Source organism: Thermobia domestica, chromosome 11 (assembly GCF_964235325.1).
Source record: "Thermobia domestica chromosome 11, izTheDome1.hap1.1, whole genome shotgun sequence".
NCBI lineage: Eukaryota > Metazoa > Arthropoda > Insecta > Zygentoma > Lepismatidae > Thermobia > Thermobia domestica.
Window position 1 is genome coordinate 230,799,468 of NC_137464.1, and position 24,992 is coordinate 230,824,459.

Below are 24,992 nucleotides of genomic sequence, written 5' to 3' on the forward strand. Positions count from 1 at the left end.
TTACCTAAAGAAGGTTCACGTCGTTTTGCTACGGTCAGGCTTTTTTTGCAGGAGGGGGGGGGGCTATTTTCCTATCGGAACAAGATGATTATTAGTGATGATATGAAATTACACATTGAAAGTGAAGTAACTTGTGAAACGTGTTATTTGAAAGAATAATATAATAAATGTCCTTTCCCCTAACACAGAGAACTGTAAATCATATATTTCGAGTTCGGGAGCGTGAATGGCGAGAAGCGTTATTTGATTTGCTTTTAAGTAACACATTGCATTGCATATAAAGGTAGGCAACACTGGTGGTAAGTAAAATAATAATAATAATAATAATAATAATAATAATAATAATAATAATAATAGGTATTTTTGTGGCAAGGCAATATCTTCTTCAAACGTAATGATTCTAATGCCATATCTCTCTTACAAACCAAATATTAGCAATTTATATCGAGAGAACGAGAAATTGTAGAGAGATGAGAGCAACGTTGGACATCATAGTACTGAGAAAAATAAGCGATTTCAATGCAAAATGAACGAAGAATCATTGTCATGGGGAGTCATGGGGCCACCTCAGAGCCCTCTTTAGGCAAGTTTTCGATAACTTATATCGAGAGAGCAGGAGGTGATACTGGGATGGGACCAACGTTGGACACCGTGGACTCATAAGGCGCATCGAAAAAATTAGGGGGGGCGCCAGCCAGCCTTACTTATTTCCACATAATAATATAAAATTATATTGTCAAAATACACACACGAGTTAGCTAGTAATATTTCATATTATTATTATTATTATTATTATTATTATTATTATTATTATTATTATTATTATTATTATTATTATTATTATTATTATTATTACTATTATTATTATTAATATCAACAGCGTCTTTTCATTACGTGTGCATGTTGGACATGAAACCAAAGAGAAGATCCATCATTCGTATAAAGAATAAGAATAGCCAGTTACTTTAACTGTGAAGGACGGCGAAAAATACGAAAAGAGTGACTACCTGTAGGAAAAGAAATAATACTTTCTCTCAAATGGATAAAAAAAACAAGCCGAGATAGATTCGAACTCGCATGGACGGCGCGAAAAGCCAGTGTTTTGTCCACTTTTTTTCACTGACTCACCGAACTTCTTTCAGTAACTTACTTATTGCTAATTTTACTTGCTTCACTCGTTTAATTTGCTTTTTCTAATAACTTGTAATGACAAGGACACGAACACAGAAACATCGAGGACAGTTAAAAATCATAAATGATCTCCCGCCGGGATTCGAACCCGGGACACCATACACCAAAGACGCACGTGTTGGCCAGTATCGTACGACCACTGTATTACCAGCTATCACTTCTGTGGGTTGTATAATATGATCACATCTTTCTTATTTGCTGGAAGAGTTAAACCTACATTCTATGTAATACATGAGGTATTTAGACTTTTCGCACAGGACCGATGAAAAATTATTATTATTATTATTATTATTATTATTATTATTATTATATTCTAGTGTATCTGGTCTCGTCTAGATAACGAGAAGACAAGAGTTTTTTTTATTATTATTACGAGACAGCCTCAAATGTCGTAATCACCAAAATAAGTATATACTGTAGTTCTTAAAATCAAGGCTGAGACCTGCACGGTCGAATTCTTGAGCCCAAGCAGAAGACCAACCCTGGTAGTGATATCAACCGGCTCGGCTCGTATCAACTGAGCGAACAGCTCGAGTCGGTACGGTTGGGATGAGCCGTCGGCTCGGCCCAATTTAGCCGATGACCTGAGCCGGCTCAGTTGGAACGAGCCATCGACTCAGCTCAATTGAGCCGATGGCTCGAGCTTTCTCGGTTGGGATGGGTCACCTACTCGGCTCATGTGAACCGGTTCGAGCCAACTAAGTTGAAACTAGTACATCGGTACGGTTCGACTCAGCTCAACTAAGCCGATGGCTCAAATCGGCTCGGTTGGGTGAGCTATTGGCTCGGCTCACTTCTCGGTTCGGTTCGATAGTGAATAAGCTGTAAGCCGAGCCGCTCGAGCCGTTGAGAAGCTAAATCCGGTCCAAGCTGTTTTGAACATGTTTGGCTGAAGCTTATAACTTTTAACAGTTTTTGGCTCGAGCCCGAATACTTGCCCCTTCGGAATTCAAACCCAGAACGTGACCGATGTCCTTGCCTCCTGAAGACTTCTCGACGACCGAGATCGACAGACAATTAGCTTTTACTATTCAGATACAAACCGCATATCTTTTAAAGATTATACACGGTGTTGATATAATAATAATAATAATAATAATAATAATAATAATAATAATAATAATAATAATAATAATAATAATAATAACAATAATAATAATAATAATAATAATGACATTAAAAGTTTTAAACTTTCTCTAAAATTTGGCAAAACTTACATAAAAGTAGAGATTTCGGGGAAAAGGTTCCATACCTTCAAGACACACCTCTGCAACTACCAACATTTTAAACTAGACCATTCTATTGAAGTGTCATGTAGAAAGTATGTTTTAAGGAAAAGTATTCTACTGTATGTTTTAAGGAAAATAACTGTAATAAATATAACTGAATATCGCGCAACAGTAAGACATATAATAAACTAATTTTTAGGATATGCAGAGGTAAATATAAAAGCTTTACTACAAAAATACCTACACAGAGCATAATTCAATGAGCTCTGAAATACAATGTAACGAAATAGCCTATGAGATTCAGCCTACAGAGCAATTGTTACTTAAAGAATGAACATACACTATTTCGAGAATAGACACAAGACGGGAAATGTTTACGATACTTTTCGTCTCGTCTTAATTTTCATCTCCAAAGAGAGACGAAAATTTTGAGTTAGCCTTGTCCCGTCTCGAATGTAAAATGTTATTTTATTTATTTTAGAAACGAGATGAGAAATTCCTCTTCTCGTGAGCAACATTAAACCAAACCGAAATATTCTTAACTAATGTCACGTTTCTGCTTGTAATTGTATGACCTGAGGGATAATTAGCTCCTAGCTTTTAATCTTCTACGAGATAATAATAATTATTATTAGCTTATTATTATTTCTGAAGATTTGATAGTTCAAGTATTGAAACATCCGAGTATTCAAATATCTGAATATAATAAAACGTATGTCAACGCCAATCAATCGCCATTAAAAATCCTAAAGCAACAACAACAACAACAACAACAAAATTGCAACTTGCATTTGCACAAGCACCTTGACCACTGAACTGCGATCGCTACGCGGTAAACGATTCGTCTTTAGTCTGGTTACGTTAGGTTTCTTTGTCCCCGCTTGCAAACTTGTATGTTATATTTCTTCGATTCAAAATGTCTTTCGTATTTCTTTTATGATGTCGGCAAAGTTTACATTAATAACTTGAGTTGTTCTTAAACCGTTGGTTCACAAGTTTTTTTCTCCACACGAAATAACAAATATGGCAGATTGAATTCTTATACTCTCCATTTCTTTCAAAGCAGTCGCCATTACCTGATCAAAAATTTATTTCCGCCACGATTCATATTAACAGAAATAAATTCATTTTTCGGAAGCGGAACTTTCACTTTCCGGATTTCGGAAAATTATGGAATTTAGTTAAACTCCAGAATTGAAAAGAATTCCGGAACTCGGATAGAATCCGGAATTTAGAAAAACTCCGGATTTAAAAAATCCGGATCTTTCCGAATTGCGGAATGTTAACGAAATCAGAAATTTCTAAATTCCGGATTTTTCCGAATTCCGAAATTATTCCAAAATTGGAATTTTCCGAATTCCGGAATTTGTCCGGTTTTACTTTCGGGAATCCGGAAAGCAATAATTCCGGAATTGGGTATCCCTAGTTTATACACAACCTTTCAGAACACTAAGCTAGTAGTTGTCTACAAACAAACAAGTAATGCAAAGCATTTTGTATCCTGCAATACGTCACGTATTAAAATCCGACAGGAGTTTCAGTATCTAACCAGGAATTGCATGTATCTTGCTACTGGAAGCTGAGGTATGAAGAATTATATTGTGTCTTATCTTTTTGTGTCTTATACAACCCTACAAACCACCGAATATCTAAACGGCTTTTGTTAAATCCAAGTTGTAGTACTCACAGTTACATCCATTTGTGTCTATATGATCGTGTTACTAAAGCTTACTATATGATAGCGTTAGTAAGCCTATTTCTGCTCTCCCGTAAAGTTGTGATACGATCTACTACAGGATAAAGAATCAATTATCAATTTAACCAAGTTGTATTAATACACATCTGCTTCTTCCTCTGTCAACTCTGGTCGATCTCGTTGACGCGACATGTTTGCTTTTTCATACCTCTTTCTTCGTTTACTGAACTAAACAGTAACTGTTCTGAAACATACTACTGCGCATGCCTCGTAGATGAATATTTCTGATGCCAATAGTTTCCGTTTTGTCCAAGGCATGTTCTTTTTCTTATTCCCAGCATGACCCTTCTATTACATTATATGAAGAGCATGTAGGTCTAAATACCTCATGTATTACATAGAATGTAGGTTTAACTCTTCCTGCAAAGAAGAAAGATGTGATCATAGTATACAACACACAGAAGTGATAGCTGGTAATACAGTGGTCGTAATCCCTAACGACACAGGGAGTGACCAGTGTCCTCCCCGCTGGTCTACTGGCTAACACGTGCGTCTTTGGTGTATGGTGTCCCGGGTTCGAATCCCGGTGGAAGATCATTTATGATTTTTAACTGTCCTCGATGTTTCTGTGTTCGTGTCCTTGTCGTTACAAGTTATTAGAAAAAGCAAATTAAACGAGTGAAGCAAGTAAAATTAGCAATAAGTAAGTTACTGAAAGAAGTTCGGTGAGTCAGTGAAAAAAAGTGGACAAAACACTGGCTTTTCGCGCCGTCCATGCGAGTTCGAATCTATCTCGGCTTGTTTTTTTTTATCCATTTGAGAGAAAGTATTATTTCTTTTCCTACAGGTAGTCACTCTTTTCGTATTTTTCGCCGTCCTTCACAGTTAAAGTAACTGACTATTTTTATTCCTTATACGAATGATGGATCTTCTCTTTGGTTTCATGTCAAACATGCACACGTAATGAAAAGACGCTGTTGATAATAATAATAATAATAATAATAATATGAAATATTACTAGCTAACTCGTGTGTGTATTTTGACATTATAATTTGATATTATTATGTGGAAATAAGTAAGGCTGGCTGGCGCCCCACCTAATTTTTTCGATGCGCCTTATGAGTCCACGGTGTCCAACGTTGGTCCCATCCCAGTATCACCTCCTGCTCTCTCGATATAAGTTATCGACATTTTGCCTAAAGAGGGCTCTGCCGTGGCCCCATGACTCCCCATGACAATGACTCTTCGTCATTTTGCATTGAAATCGCTTATTTTTCTGATTACTATGAGTGCATACTGTCCAACGTTGCTCCCATCACTCTACAATTTCCCGTTCTCTCGTTATAAATTGGTAACATTTGGTTTGTAAGGGAGATATGGCATTACAATCATTACGTTTGAAGAAGATATTGCCTTGCCACGAAAATACCTATTATTATTATTATTATTATTATTATTATTATTATTATTATTATTATTATTATTATTTTACTTACCACTAGTGTTGCCTACCTTTATATGCAATGTAATGTGTTACTAAAAAGCAAATCAAATAACGCTCCTCGCCATTCACGCTTCCAAACTCAAAATATATGATTTACAGTTCTCTGTGTTAGGGGAAAGCACATTTATTATATTATTCTTTCAAATAACACGTTTCACAAGTTACTTCACTTTCAATGTGTAATTTCATATCATCACTAATAATCATCTTGTTCCGATAGTTAAATAGCCCCCCCTCCTGCAAAAAAAAAAGCCTGACCGTAGCAAAACGACGTGAACCTTCTTTAGGTAATTAATCGGGTCCAATATTTCAATAAAAGAGGATAAGTCCCTGCACACAAATATTTCAGTAAAAGAGGAAAAGTTATTCAAACTTCCTGAATACCTATTTATGGGCGAAATTTGGTTCCCTTGGAAATTTTTAAGAGTTTGAAGGGCCGCCATTTTGAACATTTTCATCTGATTATTCTGGTTAACGAACTCATCAAGATATTTCAACAATTAATGTTTGTGCCAAGTTTCGTCTCAATCCGCTGAATATTAGGGTGGTTATGGCATTCACAAAAAACGTTATATCTATCTATCTATCTATCTATATATCTATATATATATATATATATATATATATATATATATATATATATATATATATATATATATATATATATATATATATACATATATATATACAGATAGATAGATAAACAGACACACAGAGGGAGAGAGAAAAAGTGTATGGCTCCCTTCTCGCACCTCTGGTGGGTCAGAGCTAAACCGGGCCTCTGTGCAAAAGTATTGACCAGCCTAATCTAAACACTATGTATTATTAACAAAAAAAATTTTAAAAAGTCCTTACCGGAGATTCGAACTGACGTCCTTCGCATTTGTAAGCCAGCACCTTAACCACTACACCAAGATCATGGCGTAGTGAACGTTTTGTTGTCGGCGTATTTGTTGTATTTGTGTTTTATGTTCCCACTTCGACAATTTTTAGTCTTTTTTTCTCCGTTTAAGAGCTGTTTCTGGCTTTCTCTTTCGGTGTCGTCCTTTATTTAGACTATGCACTATTCGTATTCACCGCTTGTGTCCCTCGGCAATGTCTTATGCAGATTAGACTTTTCTTTTTGCCCCTCAGTAAACATTTGATTGATTTAATTCTCATACTCTCCATGGATGGAGAGCAGGAATGCCAGACTCGAAAAATAGGTGTACATTTACTTTCCTGACAGATAATACACATTGTTTTCGTCCGCAAAAATATAAATAATGTATATAAAAGAAAAAAAACTGTAAGGGATGGTAATCACAAAGATAATTTGCAAAATTAACACAATAAAACGCAGTCAGTGTTATCATTTAACTTATGTCGACTGTATTGGTTATGAATGCTTGACGATTTGTAGCTACATACAAGCCCATATTTAGGAAGAAAAAAGCTTAACAGTTAAGCACTACTGAGAAACAATTTTGAAATGAACTGCTGGAAGAGTTATTTGCCATCTTGAATCAATATCCATCAATTTTTAAATCAAAATTACTATATTATAAAGAAGTAAGTAGTCCTGGTGACTGGGACCTATATTTGCACCTGAAGATGCAAAACATTAACTAGTTAAACAAAGAAAGAAAAAACACAGTTGATTTTGAATTTTGTTGAATTGGCCGTCAAGGAATTTTTGCATATACTAACCAGTATGGTAAGTGCTAGCGTCAGTTATATCCTAATGGTTTCAAACTGTAAACCTCTAAAATCACATTATAGCATGTTTCTTTTATCTTTCTGAAGTTTGGTATATAATCTAACTTACCCGCTTCGCTGGGTTGAAATAAAAATTTAAGTGCAGAACTCCGTATTTCAACGATTTAAACAGCTCCGGAAGATCATTGGTCATCTCGGCGACCCCGAAAAATCATGGATTCGACACTAATATTGGTCATTTTCGATTATATATATATATATATATATATATATATATATATATATATATCGGAAGTGTCACTGTTCATCTCAGCGACCCCAAAAAATATGGATTCAGCATTAATATCGGTCATTTTCGATCATTTTTAAATATCTCTTCCTTCTCCAAGTTGCGGGGTTGAATTTAAACGGGATCAAAAGTATCACTGTTCACCTAAGCGACCCAGAAAACTATAAATTCGACACTGATAGTGGCCATTTTCGATCATTTTTATATATCTATTTCTCCCCTTCTCCCAAGTGGCGAGGCTGATTTTCGATTTAAACCGGATCGGAAATGTCACTGTTCATCTGAATGATCCCGAAAACTATGGATTAGACACTAATATTGGTTATTTTCGATTATTATTATTATATATAGCTTCCCTTCCCCCTTTTATCTGATTTTTTAAAAGTTAAAATGAACTCTGAGTTGCCTCTTGTATATAGCCCAAACTACATCGTATAGCATCCATTAAACTCAGGTGAAAAATGGCGCCAAAGTAATAGGCGGATCCAGCGGACTTCTATGGGGAGGGCGGTGGGTTGTAATACTACTACTTAGAGCTACTTTTAAGAGCTCCAAACTCTGGGATGGATTTTATTTATATGTAAAATAAGAAAGTTTCCTCTTCTGGAGGGAGGGAGGCGATTGCCCCTGGACCCGTCCCTGGTCAGTAGTTAGCCTATTGTGCTAAATTCAGTTAAGTCCTTAGTTCATTCTCTTCTCAACAAACATTTTGAGACTACCTGGGCCTAGAACCAATAATTGAAGTATTGTATGTCAGCAGGAGCGGACTGGCCCACCCAGCTACTCGACAATCGCCAGGTGGGCCAACGCTCTTGACAAATGAGTAGGAAGATATTGCAACAAAACTAAATGTCCATGGATTTTTCCCTTGTTGCATGTGTAACTGCAATCGAATCCCGGGGAACGCACTGAATGTATTGGTTCGTGTCACGCATTAAGTAATAGGTTCTATGATTTATGTAGAGCCCAGTGGCGGCGATTGGACGTTAAAAGTGAGGGGGCAAGACATGATCTGAATATTTGTATATCAATGTTAATATATAAATTTCCCTGGTTGAAACTATATACATTACAGGCCATTTCAGAAAAGTGGGGGGGCAATTGCCCCCTTTGCCCCCCCAATCGCCGCCCATGGTAGAGCCCATAGTCGCTACGTACGAACCTTGGTACATCTTGGTACATCGATGATCACATCTTATCACAGTGGAGTACTGCTTTGCGCCTGCTGTATTCTCTGCCTCTTTCTCTGTATAGAGAGACTGATTTCTGCGAGCTATGAAGTAGAGAACTCTACTGTATATTTTTGCTGAACGTGTAATGCAAAGCAGATTTAGTACTATTTCATTATTATTAAATAAAAAGAAACTGTAAGCATAGATTTATGATTATGATTATTATAGAATAAAAAGAAAAAATGAAAATTATTTACAAGCTAACTAAAAATGATCTTGTTGTATTTGATGTCCCACTAATCATGTGCCCACAAAGAGGAAATAAAATGCAGCATGTGCCTGCCAAGTGATCAAGAGTTAAGTTTCACTATCGATTTTCAGAAATACAGGCACAGCAGTCATAGCTCGTCCCGTATCGAAGAAAAATGGAGGTATCGAAAGTGCTTGTTCGCGTGTATTTGTTGTATGACTTTAAAGTCGCCGCATACGTCAGGCATTTGGGGAGAATGCCGTGAACGAACGCACGGTCAGGCATTTGTTCCAGAAATTACGTTCAGGAGACATATGAGTCTTTCGGATGAGCCTCGTAGTGGATGACATGTGTTGGATGACGAGGACCCGAAAGCAGCCAGAGGAAGACAGTGGTCTAACGTGTGATGAACTTGCAGAAATATTCTATATTACCGCTGAAACAGTCTGACTGTACTTGCATGGGATAGGAATGTCATACAAGCGAAGCAAGTGTGTAACCCTCACATTGTCGATAGCCAACAAGAAACAGCGAGTGACAGCCTGTTTGTCCTTACGCACCTGAACACACCTTGATCGCTTGCTCACTAGTGACGAAAAGTAGGTCCTCTATAACACTCCCAAGCGTTGTCGCCACGTGAAACTGCTCCTCATATTTTAAGACCACCTCTGTATCCACAGAAGATTGTGCTCTCTGTATGGTGGAATGGTCAGCAAGTTTGCATTATGAGCTTCTTTCACCTGGTCACACCGGCGAAGTCTGAACAGAAACTTTGTGGAGCACGGCACGGAGGGGGCACAGCATGAGAACGGTACTCTATGTGTGAATTAATCTTAAAAGTTTTGTTAAACTGGGTAGTTTGGAGAAGTAGTTATGGATGAACAGCGAAAAATTGGAATCAACGGTCATGCCAGTGCTCAGAACTGTCATATGCACGTTTAATGTGATATTTTTTAGTAAAATATGCAATTTCAAATGATAGTCTTAAAAAGAGTAAGCAAAATCTTCTTCTTCTTCTTTTTGCCAGAATAAGCATTTTAAGCACTAACAACTATGGTTAAAATTGCTTGTCGAGGTATGTACTATAAAGCTCAACATTTCTGCATACCTTTAGAACTGTGGAAAATAAGCATTTGCTTAGAAATCCGGGATCTAGTTATAACATACTATAACATCGGAGATGTTTTTAGTGAAATGAGTACCTTTGCTACTTGCAGCATTCGCCCGCTGAAACAGTATTCTCATCGAAGGTTTGGTGACAGCACGCTACGGACCCATTGATTCGGCTGACACGTACTATAGGCACCTGTAGCAACAACATACATCTAAAAATAACATAATAACCCGATTAATCCCTCTCTCCGAACCATTGTTACAGCGCCCTCTCTCGATGACTGTGCTTCACTCTCCATGGAGCCAGTCCATTGGGGCCCCGTGTGTAACACAAGATACTTTTGACCATGGTTGTACAATATTTATAGTCTTCTATTAATAGCTCCTAGTCTTTCGCTTTTTTGGTTCATATTCTTAAAATTTTTATAATTCCTTTCAATTCAAGATAAAAATTTTTAATACAGTAGGGGGCTAGGCCCTACATTTATAAGATATGTGATATTTGCATTGCCAGAAAAGGAAATTTATCTTTAAATTAGTAAAAGAACTAAACAAAGATAAATACGTAAAATAAATCAATAAAATGAAATGAAATTTTGTGAGTTTTACATCCTACGGTTATGCCGGTTAGGCTAAAGGAGACGGTAATGATGAGCAATGAATGAACTGCTGGGATGAAGAAAGTGGGGGAAACGGGAGAACCCCAAGGAAACCCACGCACACGATGTTTGTCCACCACAAAGTTCACTTGGCGGGGCAGGGGTTTTAACCCGGGACCCCACGCACCAAAGGTGAACGCTCTACTACTGAGCCATCGCGGATCCCTATAAATCAATAAAATCATAATAAGACATTAGAAATAACAGAGTTCAGAAGCATAGTATTTTACTTCAAAGGTACTTCTGGCTAGGTGGCACAGTAAAGATTACCACTCAAACTAATTTTATATTAGGCACTAGCAGCGTTCACCCCGCTTCGCTGCGGTCACCCCGGAACGCAATAAACTTTGTTACTTAGATAATTTTTACTTTTTCGCTTTAAAGTGATATGATAAAAACCATAGAAGATTGCACTAATGTTAACATTATATCGCCTGTCATTTATGTTAACCCGCCCCGCTTCGCTGCGGTCACCCCATCCCGCCCCGCTTCGCTGCGGTCATCCCGGAACGCAATAAACTTTGTTACTTAGATAATTTTTACTTTTTCGCTTTCAAGTGATTTATAGCGCCTGTCAGTTATGTTAACCCGCCGAGTCACAGGGTCATGCGGGTTGCATATAAATACGTTTATTTTTATACCTATGATGAACTAATAACAAAGGATTTGTACGTATGGACACCTGAATGGTCAATTATCTCAAGACACTGGTAATTGAAAATTAAAGTGATATGATAAAAACCATCTAGGGTCCACATCCTAACAACCCCCCAAAAATGAAAGAAATCGGTTCAGCCGTATTAGCGTGATGAGCGGACAAAGGATTTTTTGTACGTATGGACACCTGATTGGTCAATTATCTCAAGACACTGGTAATTAAAAATTAAAGTGATATGATAAAAACCATCTAGGGTCCAAATCCTAACAACCCCCCAAAAATGAAAGAAATCGGTTCAGCCGTATTAGCGTGATGAGCGGACAAAGGATTTTGTGCGTTCTCTTTTATATATATATAGATTAATTTGTTCGGCTTAGCACAGACTTAAATAAATAAATAATGATAATGAATGAGTTTCGGCTTCTAAGCGCTTATTATTATTATTTTCGGTTTTTCAGCACTTTTCTTATTTTCTACTTTTAAGTGCGTCTGTTGAGGTCCAGTCATATTTTAAGAAGAAAAATATTTTCTGCTTTTAGTGTGTTCTTGGAGTCGGTTAACTTTAAGTTTACTTAATTTTTCCAGTGTTTCGTTACTCTAATAGTTTAGTCAGATACCTATACAATTATATACGTACCTTTCGGTCCGTCGTACACGAATTACACTATCTGGTAACATCGTGGAGATAGAGAACCATAGAGTAGATGTACCAATCCATCAAATAGCTACATCGATTCTTTCCAGATGGCAGTTAAAGTCGATGCACAGTGGTCGGAGTGAGACGGTATGCGGTGGTATGCCATACCGCCTCTGGTTTTTCAGTAACGAAGGCATACCGTCACTGGAGAGTAGATGATAAATACCATCAATAAATTCATTTTAAACACGTTAATTGACGAATAGATTTGCAAGTAAAAGTATTTTATTTTTTGTAGGTATAGAAATAATTTCTAAATTGACAACCCAGACATTTTTGTTATCATTTTCGTATCTTTCGTTTTTAAAATGAGGTGTCTTCAAAGAAATTAATCTATTTTATATTTTGATTGGCCATATTTAATTTTCTTTCTTATATATGTGTGTTGTCTTGGCTTAATGCATATAAATGTCGTTTTTTGAGCATGGGCGGATTTAGGGCTTGTCTGCTATTGGGCGGTCGGATTTCCGGGAGTTTGGATTACCCCTCAGTCGAATAAAGGGTCCGGGAGCTTGGATTACCAATCAGTGGAATAAGGGCCCGGGAGTTTTCCACAGGAAATTGCTAATATAAAACTCGGGTTTTGAGCATTTTCATGTATAATTCTCTATAATAAACCATAAGGGGATATTTTTTAATTTTTTTTTTTCAGAAAGTTGTTGGGGGATCAAAGTCTTTCCATGTCTCCCCCACCCGGAACTACAGAGAAGCTCTCCTATGGTTTTCAGTCATTATGTAAATTGAAGTACAATATTTTAGTTAGCATACATGAACTGTATTTCAACATTTAGATTATGTCGAGTCAAAATTGTAATAAAACATTCCACCTCTGTTTTTTTTTTCACTTTGAACACTGTCGATACATGTTGACACCAGTGGCGTCATTTAGGGAGGGCAGGAGGGGGCAATTGCCCCCCGCCCCAAGAGTTTGAGGAATGCATATACTTTAATCGATTATCTACTAATATACTAGTACAAAACGTGAAGGTCTTATGTCGGTGGTACCCTTGCCCTATCCAAGCGATGTCTGAAATGACGCCCCTGGTTGACACTAGCACCACTTACTAACGTAACAATCGATGTACAGACGTGGACAAATTATTAGCAATTTTTTGAAATTCATGCAAATTTGTTGATTTATTGTATTTCGTAAATTTTGTTGAAGAGAGCTAGTCGTTTGTGATACACCACAGGACAGGTTATTATTGAGCGACATTTACAAGTTGTTTACGAATTTTTACATGGCAGTTGAGTGATGATTCATCCAGTAATCTGATAGAACGTGATTACACGTGTTTTCCAGGCGAGGAATGTTTGAATGGAGGGAAAGCCCAAGGGGCAAGCAAATTCGTCTTCGGAGATAAAATCACTGATAATATTAAACCTTTCTTGATAGGAAAAGGACTTGCTGGAGCAGTTACTGGTTCATTTACGAGTGTCTTGTGTACATGTAGGGGGGTTCAAGTGTGATTTTGTGTGTTTGCTTGGAGAGGACTCTTTAAATTGTTGTGGACTGTGGTTTTGGAGCAATGGGTACGAGAAAAGGTGTGTCTCCAAAGAAACAAGCGATAATTCCGACTCTGTTGAACTTGAAAAGCATATTCAAGTTGGAGATTAGCTGAAACGTAGGGGCCACTGCATCATATGTTACAAGATTTGCACAAAACTTACGCCGTGAGAATGCATTGTCACCAAACCGTAAAGGTGTTTTCGGCCGAAAATCATCCCTATCGGCCTATGCAGATAGACTGCTGGTAAGGGAATCAAGAAAAAATTGCCTAGTGACCTACACTATTACAGGGAATTCTCGCAAATGCTGATGTCCATGTTTCATCGAGTTCTGTTTGTCGCCGATTGTTTGAGAGAGGGCTGAAAGCTAGGCACTCCTGAAGGAAACAACCGAGTCCCTCAATGGTGAAGAAACGATATCAGTTGGGCCAGGGATCACCAGGATTTGACTGCAGATGATTGAGAAAATATGTTTTATTTCTCATTTGAGTGTAATAATACATCATTTATCATTTAAGTGTAATTTGATGGATTGCAAATATACAGGTTGCCAGTATTTTTGGTTACTGAACGAATTTTAATGTGATTCATATGGACTTCAGTAATTTTAAAGTCATTGAAACATGGTCATTTATACACAGGATGTGTTCAATGATGAGACCATTATTTCTGTAGAAGAGAACTCCCAGTATGTGAGGAGAACCGAAGGTGAAGTCTTTAAGACAGATTATGTAAGACAAAGTGTGAAATCTCCAACACGAGTGATGGTATAGAGCTGCATTAGTGTGAAAGGCTGAGACGTCTCTATGAACAGAAGGGAACATGAACGCAGGGCAGTATCAAACACTCACCACAGAACATACTTTGCCACAGTTGCGTAAATGGTTTCCATCTGGGGACCCCATTTTTATGCATGATGGTGCGTCGTGCCACAAGGCTAAGGATATCTTCGTCTTTGGATAAGAAAAGGCGTTCTAGCCCTTCCATGGCCTGGGAACAGCCCAGATATGGACGACACAGAGTCTCTGTGGCTTTCCTGAAGAAAAAAGTTACGAAGCAGTATCCAACTTCACAAACCAGCTAATAGAAGTGGTGAATAATGTATGGCACGGTGATCCAGAAAATAAAGAACTTTTGCTATACGTTAACAAACCAGATGCCAAAACGAATCCAGGCACTATATCAAGTCAAGGGTTTCCATACAAAGCACTGAAATACTGTAACAGTACATAGAATGAAGTGGGATACAAAATTATTCAGATATTAAAATGTTTACATACGTATTCTTGTTTTAATTCGTGATTTTCTTCAATTTTTATGGGAAAATTTTAAAATTGCTAATAAGTTGTCCAGGTCTGTAACTGATAAAGTCAAAGAGTAAAGGTAATGGTTCTAAGTTAATATGCGACGTTGCCACGTAGTGAAACTTTTGATTCCCTAGAGGATATATCATTACGTAATATTTTCGTTTTATTTTAACCTGAAGAATAGCGCTGTCTTATCCGTGGGCGCCATTTTTATAACACCTGATATATATACATATATATATATATATATATATATATATATATATATATATATAAACGATATGCACGTTAGGAATTATACGTAATCACACAAATCTGTTGATAAGTTTCATTGTCTAACTCCAAAACCTTTCACTAGTTCACGATAAAATTTATATGGAACTTACGAGAAAGATTTTTTTTTAGACAAACACACACAAAAGTAAGTGCATCTAATTGAAAACCTCCTCATGTTTCTAAAAGTCGGTTAAAAATGCTTTGACTTTGATGTGAAGAGTAATTATTGATTATTTGTCTTTCTTAGGATTCGATTGATCCAATGCGCCTTAATGGTGGAGGAGTGATCGCCATGGCAGGGGAGAACTGCATCGCCATTGCCTCAGATCGAAGATTTGGTCTCTTGCACAGAACTATTGATACGAAATGCAAGGTGAGGCAGCAGTATTTTTCCTTTTGAATGTAGACTTAGGTAGTAGGTAGTAGGAATGTAGACACTGATATTTACTAAAGTTAATTAAGCTATACAACGTGAATAAATAATTGTCGTCTTACATCTGCTATTATGTGTGTGTGTTAGGGACTTCGCTTCTCTATTGCTGTTTCTCCGGGAACAACTGGATTGCGCACATTCTAGATCCCAAATTGCGCACAAATCTCTGTTGGCCTTTTTGAACACCGATATTTGTCCAACGTTGCCACAATGGTAGCTTTAAAATCTGTGCGCAAACAAGGTGTTCCTTCAGACTAGGATAGAAACAGAAACTAGAAATAAAATACAAATTATATTGAGCAGTAACTAAATATAATTTGATCAGTAAATACAAGTCAAGATACCTCCTAATCCAAGTTTTTGTATTACAATCTAAATGTTAAAGTTTTCTTGGTTGCAATTTTAAGCCTACAATTTTTAGAAATATAATCCTCCTTGTCTCATACTCTGAATATATATCACCTTTAAGAATCTCATACTGCTTCATTATGTCTCTTCCCACATTGCTTTATGAGTTTGCTTGTTCTTCCCCGGCAAAAACGCAAAACATAGAGGCAAATAAAATCAATTTTTGTATGCATGAATAACAGCTGATGAAAATGACAAGGAGCATATGTAAAGGTACAGTCCGCTATGAAATTTGTTACAAAAATTCTAAGTCCAAATGAATAACAAACTCTTGCCCAGTTTTCTTATGCATTCCCGCAATACATGTATCAATCGATTAGTTGCTTCTAGTATTTATTCCAACTCCTCCCCTTCCTCCACCTCTCCTTGTCTAAAGCAGTGTGTGTGACGTAGTACACTCTTTCCATTCAGCTGAAAAAGAAACAGGAATCAAGTTTACAAAGTTATAGCTTTAAAGCAGTCTTTTCCATTCGTTTGTTCTGAAATATTTTTAAGAGCCTAAATTAAAGGAAAGTCACACAATCTTCCCAGAGCTTCATAAATATCTTTAGTTTCATTCTTTTCTTTCTTTAAAGAGTGTAAGCTAGTAAGATGCTCCCTAAGAAATCTATGGAAATTGCCAAGAGCTCTAAAATATCTACGGACAGAAACGAGTTTTATTCAATGATTCATTGAATTTCTTTTCAGTAAGTGCAAGCAAATGTTTCAGGGGCGTCATTTCGGCAGGACAGGAGGGTGTAATTCCCCCTCTCTTGAGCTTCATAAATACGTATTTTTTGATCAAATGTATAGTAATACACCAATAAAAAGTTAAAATCTTATGTCGCCGGAGAATCTCTGCCTCCCCCCCCCCCCGAATAAAGTCTAAAAGACACTGGTTTTAACAACAAACCTATAGAGTTACGATAGCACATTGCTAAAGAGCTTACATTTGGTTTCAAGAGTCGAAGGTTTGATCTCAAGCCATATGACTTCCTGGGTGACATTGAGAGAGAGAGACAGAGAGGGATTCAAGTATGGAGACAGAGAGGGATGATTTGTATACACAGATTTAGAATTGGGAAAAAAATGATCGGACAGCATTCGTATTATGACGAAAATTCTGATTTTGTGAAAGATAAGAAGGGTAGTTTTCGAACTGCGAGGATCACATTAGGCAGTTGTCGAATTAATGTGGAGAACTCTTTTTAGAGCATCAGATGATTACGAAAGGAGAGAAAGATCTTCAGAACTGAGGAATTAAGATTTTAAAAAATCTGGTTTCGGCGACGGGTTTCGAACCACGAACCTTGTGGTCATCGAAACATGACTTTATCCATTCTGCTACCGAGGATTCTATTACTCGTTCACATACGTTTCCCTAAGCTGCGTTGAAAGCTACCTTAAGGGGATATTCCAAAAGTTGACTCGGTAGATGCGCCGTTCAGTTAGGACGTAAACCTCTTGTAACTTAGTTACAATGTGCAAAATGAACTTCCTCTTCTTCAGGACACTTTTTAAAGCTTTAAAATTTGTTACTATTGTTTTAATTAAGTGACATTTGATAGAACCATCTAATAAAGTAGTGCCAAGCCCTGTGCGTCATTGTCTGTTAGGTGAATGGTTAATGTAAGTTACTCCTACGTGGATGGTCCGAGCTTCCAATCAAGACCATTCTTATTATTTTATTTGAGCTACGCTCATACTGTATATTCCATAAGTTCAATTTTGAAGTAATGTAGTCACAGCTAGTTTAATTCGAAATAATTTTCCAATATTATATTTGTTAATAAATTTACATGGCACTCCTCACTGTTTGTAGCCATGCATAAATGCAAAATTGTTTTAAAAGTATATTTTACTTTCAAGTTTTATTGTTTTTTAAAATTGTTCTTCAACTTTATTTTATAATTATTATCTATTTCTTAATTATAACATATTTTCTATTTATATTGTATTCTATGTTACACGTTTATTATTTATATTTTATGTCTTACCTTTGAAGAGGAGCTTTTGACAATTCAGAGCAGCAGGGACATACACAGGATGCAATCAAGAGCTTTTGCCCCCACGAAATCACTACATTTTTTGTAAATTATATCTAATTTTAGAATGATGATAGCAGGGCGGATTCAGGGGAGTGCGTTCGGGCGATCACATCCCCCAGAATAGGGAACTTTTTATACTTTTTATTTTAAAAATAAAACATATCCTAAGTATTTTACATCTTTGTATTAAAAACTTAAATTAAAACCTAAAGTAGATAGGCCTTACTTTCTTAAGAAAGTTAATTCTGCAGAAAAGCTACTTCTCCTTTTCTAAATTTGTTTTTTCTTTTCTTTTCTTTCTCTCTTTTTTCCTTTTTTCTTTTCTTTTTTTTTGCAATCCGCTATTACCTTGATTTGACTTCGAACGATCGCCCCTCCCAAACAATCAATAAATAAATTCCTGTCAAGCTTTCGATCGCTGAAATAAATTTCTGTCTACGGCCCTGCAAAACAGTGACGATTTTAGGGAGTGATCAGTTAGTAATGCCTCCCTGAGCTCCTCCGTGGCTAAGCGGTTAGCGTACGCGCCTTTGGCGTGGGAGACCCGGGTTCGATTCCCGGCGGGAGCTCATGTGGTTCGGATTGCACGTCAATCAGTAGGTCCACGTCTCATATAGCCTCGCTGCTGAAAGGGACGCTAAACTAAAATCAACTCAACTCAACAGTAATGAATAATACGACACTTCCCTGGAGCAATGACACTTCCCCAGAAGTCATATCTCCGATAATTCAGAATGTGATTTGTGCATTATCACTTTTCACTCTGTGTCTTGAAACGCACCAAAAAGGAACTGTTCTGAAGTATTTACTGGTTCTCCCTATGACCCCATTTCAATATGGCCAACCTTGGACATATACACATCTGAAATATCACCTTTTATGTCAGTGATCCTGAAAACTATCCATTCGACACAAATATAGGATATTTTCGATTCTTTATTCCTGTCACCTCCCATTGTCAACTCGAAGCCAACCAAGGCTTATTTTGGACTTACGCAGCATCCACAGTGTCACTTTTCATCTTTGCACATGAATTCGACACTAATTTCGTTCGTATTTGACTACTTTTACATGTCACCTTCACCTCTAGGTAGGGATTTTTTTCAGTATCTCGCCCCCACAACTATGGAGAAATTTCAACCAACTAAGTATAATTATAAATTATCATCTGAACACAACAGTACGGGTGATCTTTTTCGCAGAGGAATTCGTTAACTACTGTTTCAATATCAATGTATTGGCTTTTTTTTTTTTTGCTCTGCATGCTGGAGATTGTCAAAGGGCTAAACTTCGTTCTGTACTATTGTGCTATGAATATAGTGATTTAATTCACTGAATACTCGCTTAGATGATGCTCTCGTCACAGGAAAAGTGATATACAGTTATAAAAGAAAAACGAAACGAAATATTTAAGTTTTACGTCCCACGTTATGCCGACTACGCTAATGGAGACAGTGATGGTGAGAAACGAATGAAATTGTTTAATGAAAAAAGTGGGAGGAAACGGGAGAAACCCTAGGACACTCATGCACACGGTGTTTGTCCATAATAAAGTTCATTCAGCGCGAGCTGGGATCTAACCAACAACTCCATGCACCATAGGTAAAGTTATAAAAGAATAGGCGTCTAAACAAATACGGAACACTACTATCAATGAGAGTTGTATAAGATTAGATTTTTATTTATTTCATTCTAAGTTGAAATTTCAATCAATCTTGATCTTCATTACTGTTCGAAATCCGGACCAACCAGTATTCCCTACTAGGGTAAAGATTAATTGTTCGCCAACAGAAATCCAAAATCATCTGTATAACCCCACGTTCCATTATTCCATATACACAATTAAGAGTCCAGCGTAACCTACCAGTTAATAAGTTTTCTTCTTCTTATTATTATTTTTAACACCTGAAAAATATAGGCTCATAATTGAACCACTGATTGGAAAAAGGGAATAAGTACATAAAAATATGTTTCCACTTTTAAACTTTTCTCACCAATTGCAGTGCTACAATACAAGATTCTTCTTCTTGTCTTAGAGTTTGTCAGTTCTTTTGCTACAATTAATCAGTTATACACGTGTTGAAAGAAACACAAATACGCCTCGGGAAGGTTTTTTAGCGTTTCTGAAAACTTAGGTCTGATGTACTTATTCCCTTTTGCTGGAAATAGTTGCTGCAAATAGTTGCTGCAAGGACGTGATAAATCTTTTCGGTAGACTTCACAGTCTATAGCTCCTTCACAACTTCCTTTTCATCTAAGGCTAAGTAGTTACATTTTAGACATTGAGGAAAAAGTGTAAAATTAATTAAAAACCCTTCAAAGTGGAGTTACGAATCTTCGATGGACCCCATTTTGCTGTTGGCCTCGCTCAACGCACTCCCGTCACTGTTCAGGGTGCACGATGGAGTTTCTCCCTTTTAGGAATACTTTCTAAGACAGTACTAGTTTTTTTTTTACAGCTGTTTCAATTGAGTTGTATTTGCTAGAACTGTCGGTTAAAGGAAACAAAAGATCCTATACTCAAACACAAATCATCTCTCTAGAAGCTCTAATGGAAAACGAAACGAATCGTCGTAAACATGTTACGTTCTTGAAGACGAAAACAGCAAAAGATTGATTGCACAAACGTATAATGTTATTTGCTTGCAAATTTAAGAGTTATAGAAGTTAATGGCTTGTTAGGTTAGGGGTTAGTGAACAGGATTTTTGTACTGGTGGTCCAGGGTTCGAATCTCGTCCGTTCTTCTTACGTTTTGTTTCTTTAAGCTACACTGAGTTTGTTCATTCCAATTCTTTAAGCTTGAATTAAATCTAATACCAATTAGTGAATTAAAAGTAGCTAACATTATTTTCAAATACGAGACGTTATTACATGCTTGTCACTAGCTCACAATACTCAACTTTGATATAAACTCTTGCAGCCTTCATTTAACTCATTTCTTGACGTGTTTTGTTACAAAACGCATGAATCGTGGCGAACAAAATTGCTTTACCAGATAATGGTGACTGCTTTGAAACCAAATGACAAGTATGAGAATTAAACGTATCATATCTGTAGTTTGGTGTGGAGAAGAAACCAAATAGCGAACGAAAGTTTTAAGAACAACCACGTTATTAATATAAACTATGCCAAAGATTATTGACTTATATGATTAAAAAAAATCGAAAGAAATTTTGAAAGAACGAAAAATACTAACTTAGAATTTTGTAACTGGAGGCAAGGAAATCTAATTTAAACATACTAAAACATACCATTTAGCGCATATAGAGCGTGGATCTGTGCTCAAGGCGCTAGCTAATAATCTGGAGGTTCTCAAGTCGGAACCATGTGTGAATATTTTGTTTAAATTTAGAATTTTTAGTGATTATTAGTCGGCGATGACACACGTTTAATTGTCTTAAGGTATTTGAATATTTTGATCTTTCAATATTTGAATGATCAAATCTTCAATAATAATAATAATAATAATACTTATAATAATAATAATAATAATAATAATAATAATAATAATAATTATTATTATTATTATTATTAGCAAAGTAATTCAGTAACACGTTAATATCTTTAATTATTTCTCGATAACTACTCGAACTTAAGACGTCCTCGAATCTAAGTCGCACCCGGATTTCGCTGGGCTAAATTAAAGAAAAATAGTAATATGTTATGGTTTTACTATTACTAAAACACTCTTTGATATTGGTCGTTTTCGATGATTTTATGCATCCCTCTCCCCTCTCCATGTTGGGGGCACGGTATGACAAAAATTATCCCAGGCCCGAATGTCATGTACGTTGAAAATTTGATCGAAATCTGTTGGATGGTTCAAGAGTTGTTTTATTTATTTTTATATATTAATCTCCCCTTCTCTTAACCTCTCCTATGTTCTACCGTCAAAGTGAAAATATTAAAACAAAATTTTCTAGGCCCGAACGTCGTCTATGTTGAAAATTAGATCGAGATCGGTCAGGTGGTTCAAGAGTTGTTAAGTTTTATTCATTTTTATAGATATCTCCCCTCCTCTCCTCCTACCCTACGTTCTACCATCAAAGGGATATGATAAAAACCACCCCAGGTCCGAACCTCATCTATGTTGATAATTTGATTAAGATCAGTTCGGTGGTTTAAGCGTGATGAAGTCACCAAGACAGCATTTTTATTTTTATTTTTTTACATAGTCCCCCTTCCCCTCCCCTACATTGTGCCGTCAGGGCAAAAAATGAAAACATCCCAGGTCCGAACCTTATCTATATTGAATGTTTGATTGATTGGGATCAGTCGGATTGTTCAAGAGTTATTAAGTTTTATTCATTTTCATATATTTACCCTCCCCTCCTCTTCCGCAAGTTCTAATATCAAAATGAAATAACAAAAAGCTTCCCAGGTTCGAATTTCATCTATGTTCAAAATGTGATGGAGAACGATCGGGTAGTTCAAGAGTTATTCATCACCGAACATTGTCACTTTAATTTTTATATTTATAGCTGTTATGTATCTTCCCCCTCCTCTCCATCCTCTACGTTATTCCGTCAAAGTGAAATGGTAAAATCCATCCCTCGCGTTAATCGAGACGGGGACATATAGCCTCATTGCTGACGTCCCCATTAATCCCCCTACTCATACCCTTTAGTGTGTTTAGGTTAGTTTTTTTGTCTTCAGTTGCAAATTTCTAAGTTATTTTTCTTTGTTTCAAAATTCTCGCATTTCTTGTATGATAATACAAGTTAATAATCTTTGACTTGTTTTATATTAATAATCTGAGTTGTTCTTAAACCTTTGGTTTCCAATTTTGTTTTGTCTCTACACCAAACTACAGATATGACAAATTTAATTCTCATACTTTACATTTGATTTCAAAGCTGTCGCCATGAACTGCTTAAAAGCACTTTTTCCATCACGAAATACCCAGCAAAGGGCGTACGATATCGTCTACAGCAATGAGAGGAAATTCCGCCTTGTTACGTGACGTCACATGAAGCACGTTCCGTTCAAACACCTAAGCAAAGCTATCATTTTGCTTCTGGTGTGAAAATGGCTCACTACGAAGCTTCTGTTAAAAGCAGCGTGATTGCTTTAATTGAGCATGCGGGCATGAACTATAGCAAGGCAGGCGCGAGATATGGCGTTAACCGTGCTACAGCACGGAGGTGATGGAGGAGATATGAGGAAACAGAAGAAGTAAGACGGAAAAGAGGAAGGGCGACAAAGAGTTTCCTCTGCCGAAGAAGACCAGAGTGTATTTGCCCAATGCCGTGAGCACCCTTTCATGTCTGGCCGACGGTTACGAGAGGAAACCAATTTCTCAGGCGATGTTACGACTGTCCGTCGTAGACTCAAATCCTTTGGTTTGAGATCATACAGGGCAGCTGTTAAGGAGCGACTAACAGAAGACCACATGGTTGACCGTCTGGCGTTTGCACAGCTAAATATTGCACGTGTGTGGGACGAGGTCGTTTTCACAGACGAAAAAATATTTTCCAGTGCAAACTTCGGGCCGAAGCGTGTTTACCGCCCCCCTGGAAAAAGGTATGCCTCTGAATACGTTTCCCGTTCTGGTCGAATGGGACATGTAACTGTCCACTGTTGGGCATGGATATGCAAGGCTGCAAATTTCGGAGGAATCTACAGGATTCCTGGTCGCCTAAACGCCCACAAGTATGTGGAACATCTGGATGAAACGCTTCCGGAAATAAAAGCTCATGTAGGTGACGACATATTATATTTGCAACAGGACAATAGCTCGATACATAATTCAAATGTGGTTCAGACATGGTTGCAGAGGCAACCTGATGTCGAAATAGTTGACTGGGTTCCTCATGGAGCAGATCTGAACCCTATTGAAAATATGTGGGCCTCTGTTGCAAGAACATTGCGGGAAACCTGGTCGAACAATCCTCCACGAACATCTAATGATCTTTGGGAGCGTGTTGAAGATGCGTGGTCGATCTGTTGCACCCAACGTTATATCTCTCGCCTGGTGGATTCAATGCCACGGCGTATGGCAGCTGTATTCGAGTCCCAAGGGGACTATACACACTATTAACAAATGCTCGCCCACAATACCATCAGCCCTCTCGAGGGCTACCTAATTCGACCCACTTATTAACAAAATTTTATGAAATACATTACGCGACACCAGTGGATGTAAGTGTCACAGTATGTTCTGCATTAATAAAGAGGCTAACGTGCGAGACTTGGTGGTCGAGTGGTATTATGCTTGCTATGTAAACCAAAACCGCCTGTAACAGTGGTTCGAATCTAGTGAAGAAGACCCCTAGTTTTTATCACCAGGGATATTTGCAATACGCCTTCTGCTATGTCCGCCTTCGTACTGTCTATTATATGACACATAATGTGGACCGCCATAAGTTTTTACTTAGTAAACAATTTATAAATATATGAACAAATACCTAGGTATATTAGAGTAACAATGGAATATAGTACTTTCGTCCGACTAACGTCGCTCTGCAAATGTTCATTGTATTACACCGGAAGATGAATTAAATAAAGACTGGAAAATTTGATATAAAAATTGATACGTAATAAGTTAGACAAAATATGTAATTATAATCTCATATTTGAAACTAATTTCGACTACAATTAATACTCTATCTGCTTTCATAAATAATTCAAACCAAACTTCGAGGTTTGGAATGCACAAACTAAGTGTAGCTAAGAGAAAAAAAGTAACAAGAAGAGCAGAGATTCGAACCCACGACCACCAGCGTAAGAATTCCTTTTACTAACCCTTTATCTATCAAACCATGACGTGAACATGACTTTTGTAAGTTATAAATTTGTATCCAAGAAACGCCATTAAGCGTATGTGCAACTACTGCTGTGCTCTTTTTCTCTTCAAAAGCGTAACATGTTTAGGA

The 24,992-nt window shown here is 37.1% G+C and overlaps 1 protein-coding gene across 2 annotated transcripts in view; it reads left to right on the plus strand.

Moving 5' to 3' along the window:
- Positions 1-7,219: 7,219 nt before the first annotated feature.
- The window catches only part of LOC145664805 (proteasome subunit beta type-3-like), a 107,434-nt gene continuing 89,661 nt past the window's right edge, over positions 7,220-24,992 (plus strand). The window contains exons 1-2 of one of the 2 annotated variants that reach the window (XM_081731767.1): positions 7,220-7,316; positions 15,496-15,621. In XM_081731767.1, the coding sequence (XP_081587893.1) occupies positions 7,314-7,316; positions 15,496-15,621 (129 nt within the window). In that variant the 5' untranslated portion in view covers positions 7,220-7,313. The remainder of the gene's footprint in view (positions 7,317-15,495; positions 15,622-24,992) is intronic. The other variant, XM_081731769.1, reaches the window with a different exon arrangement.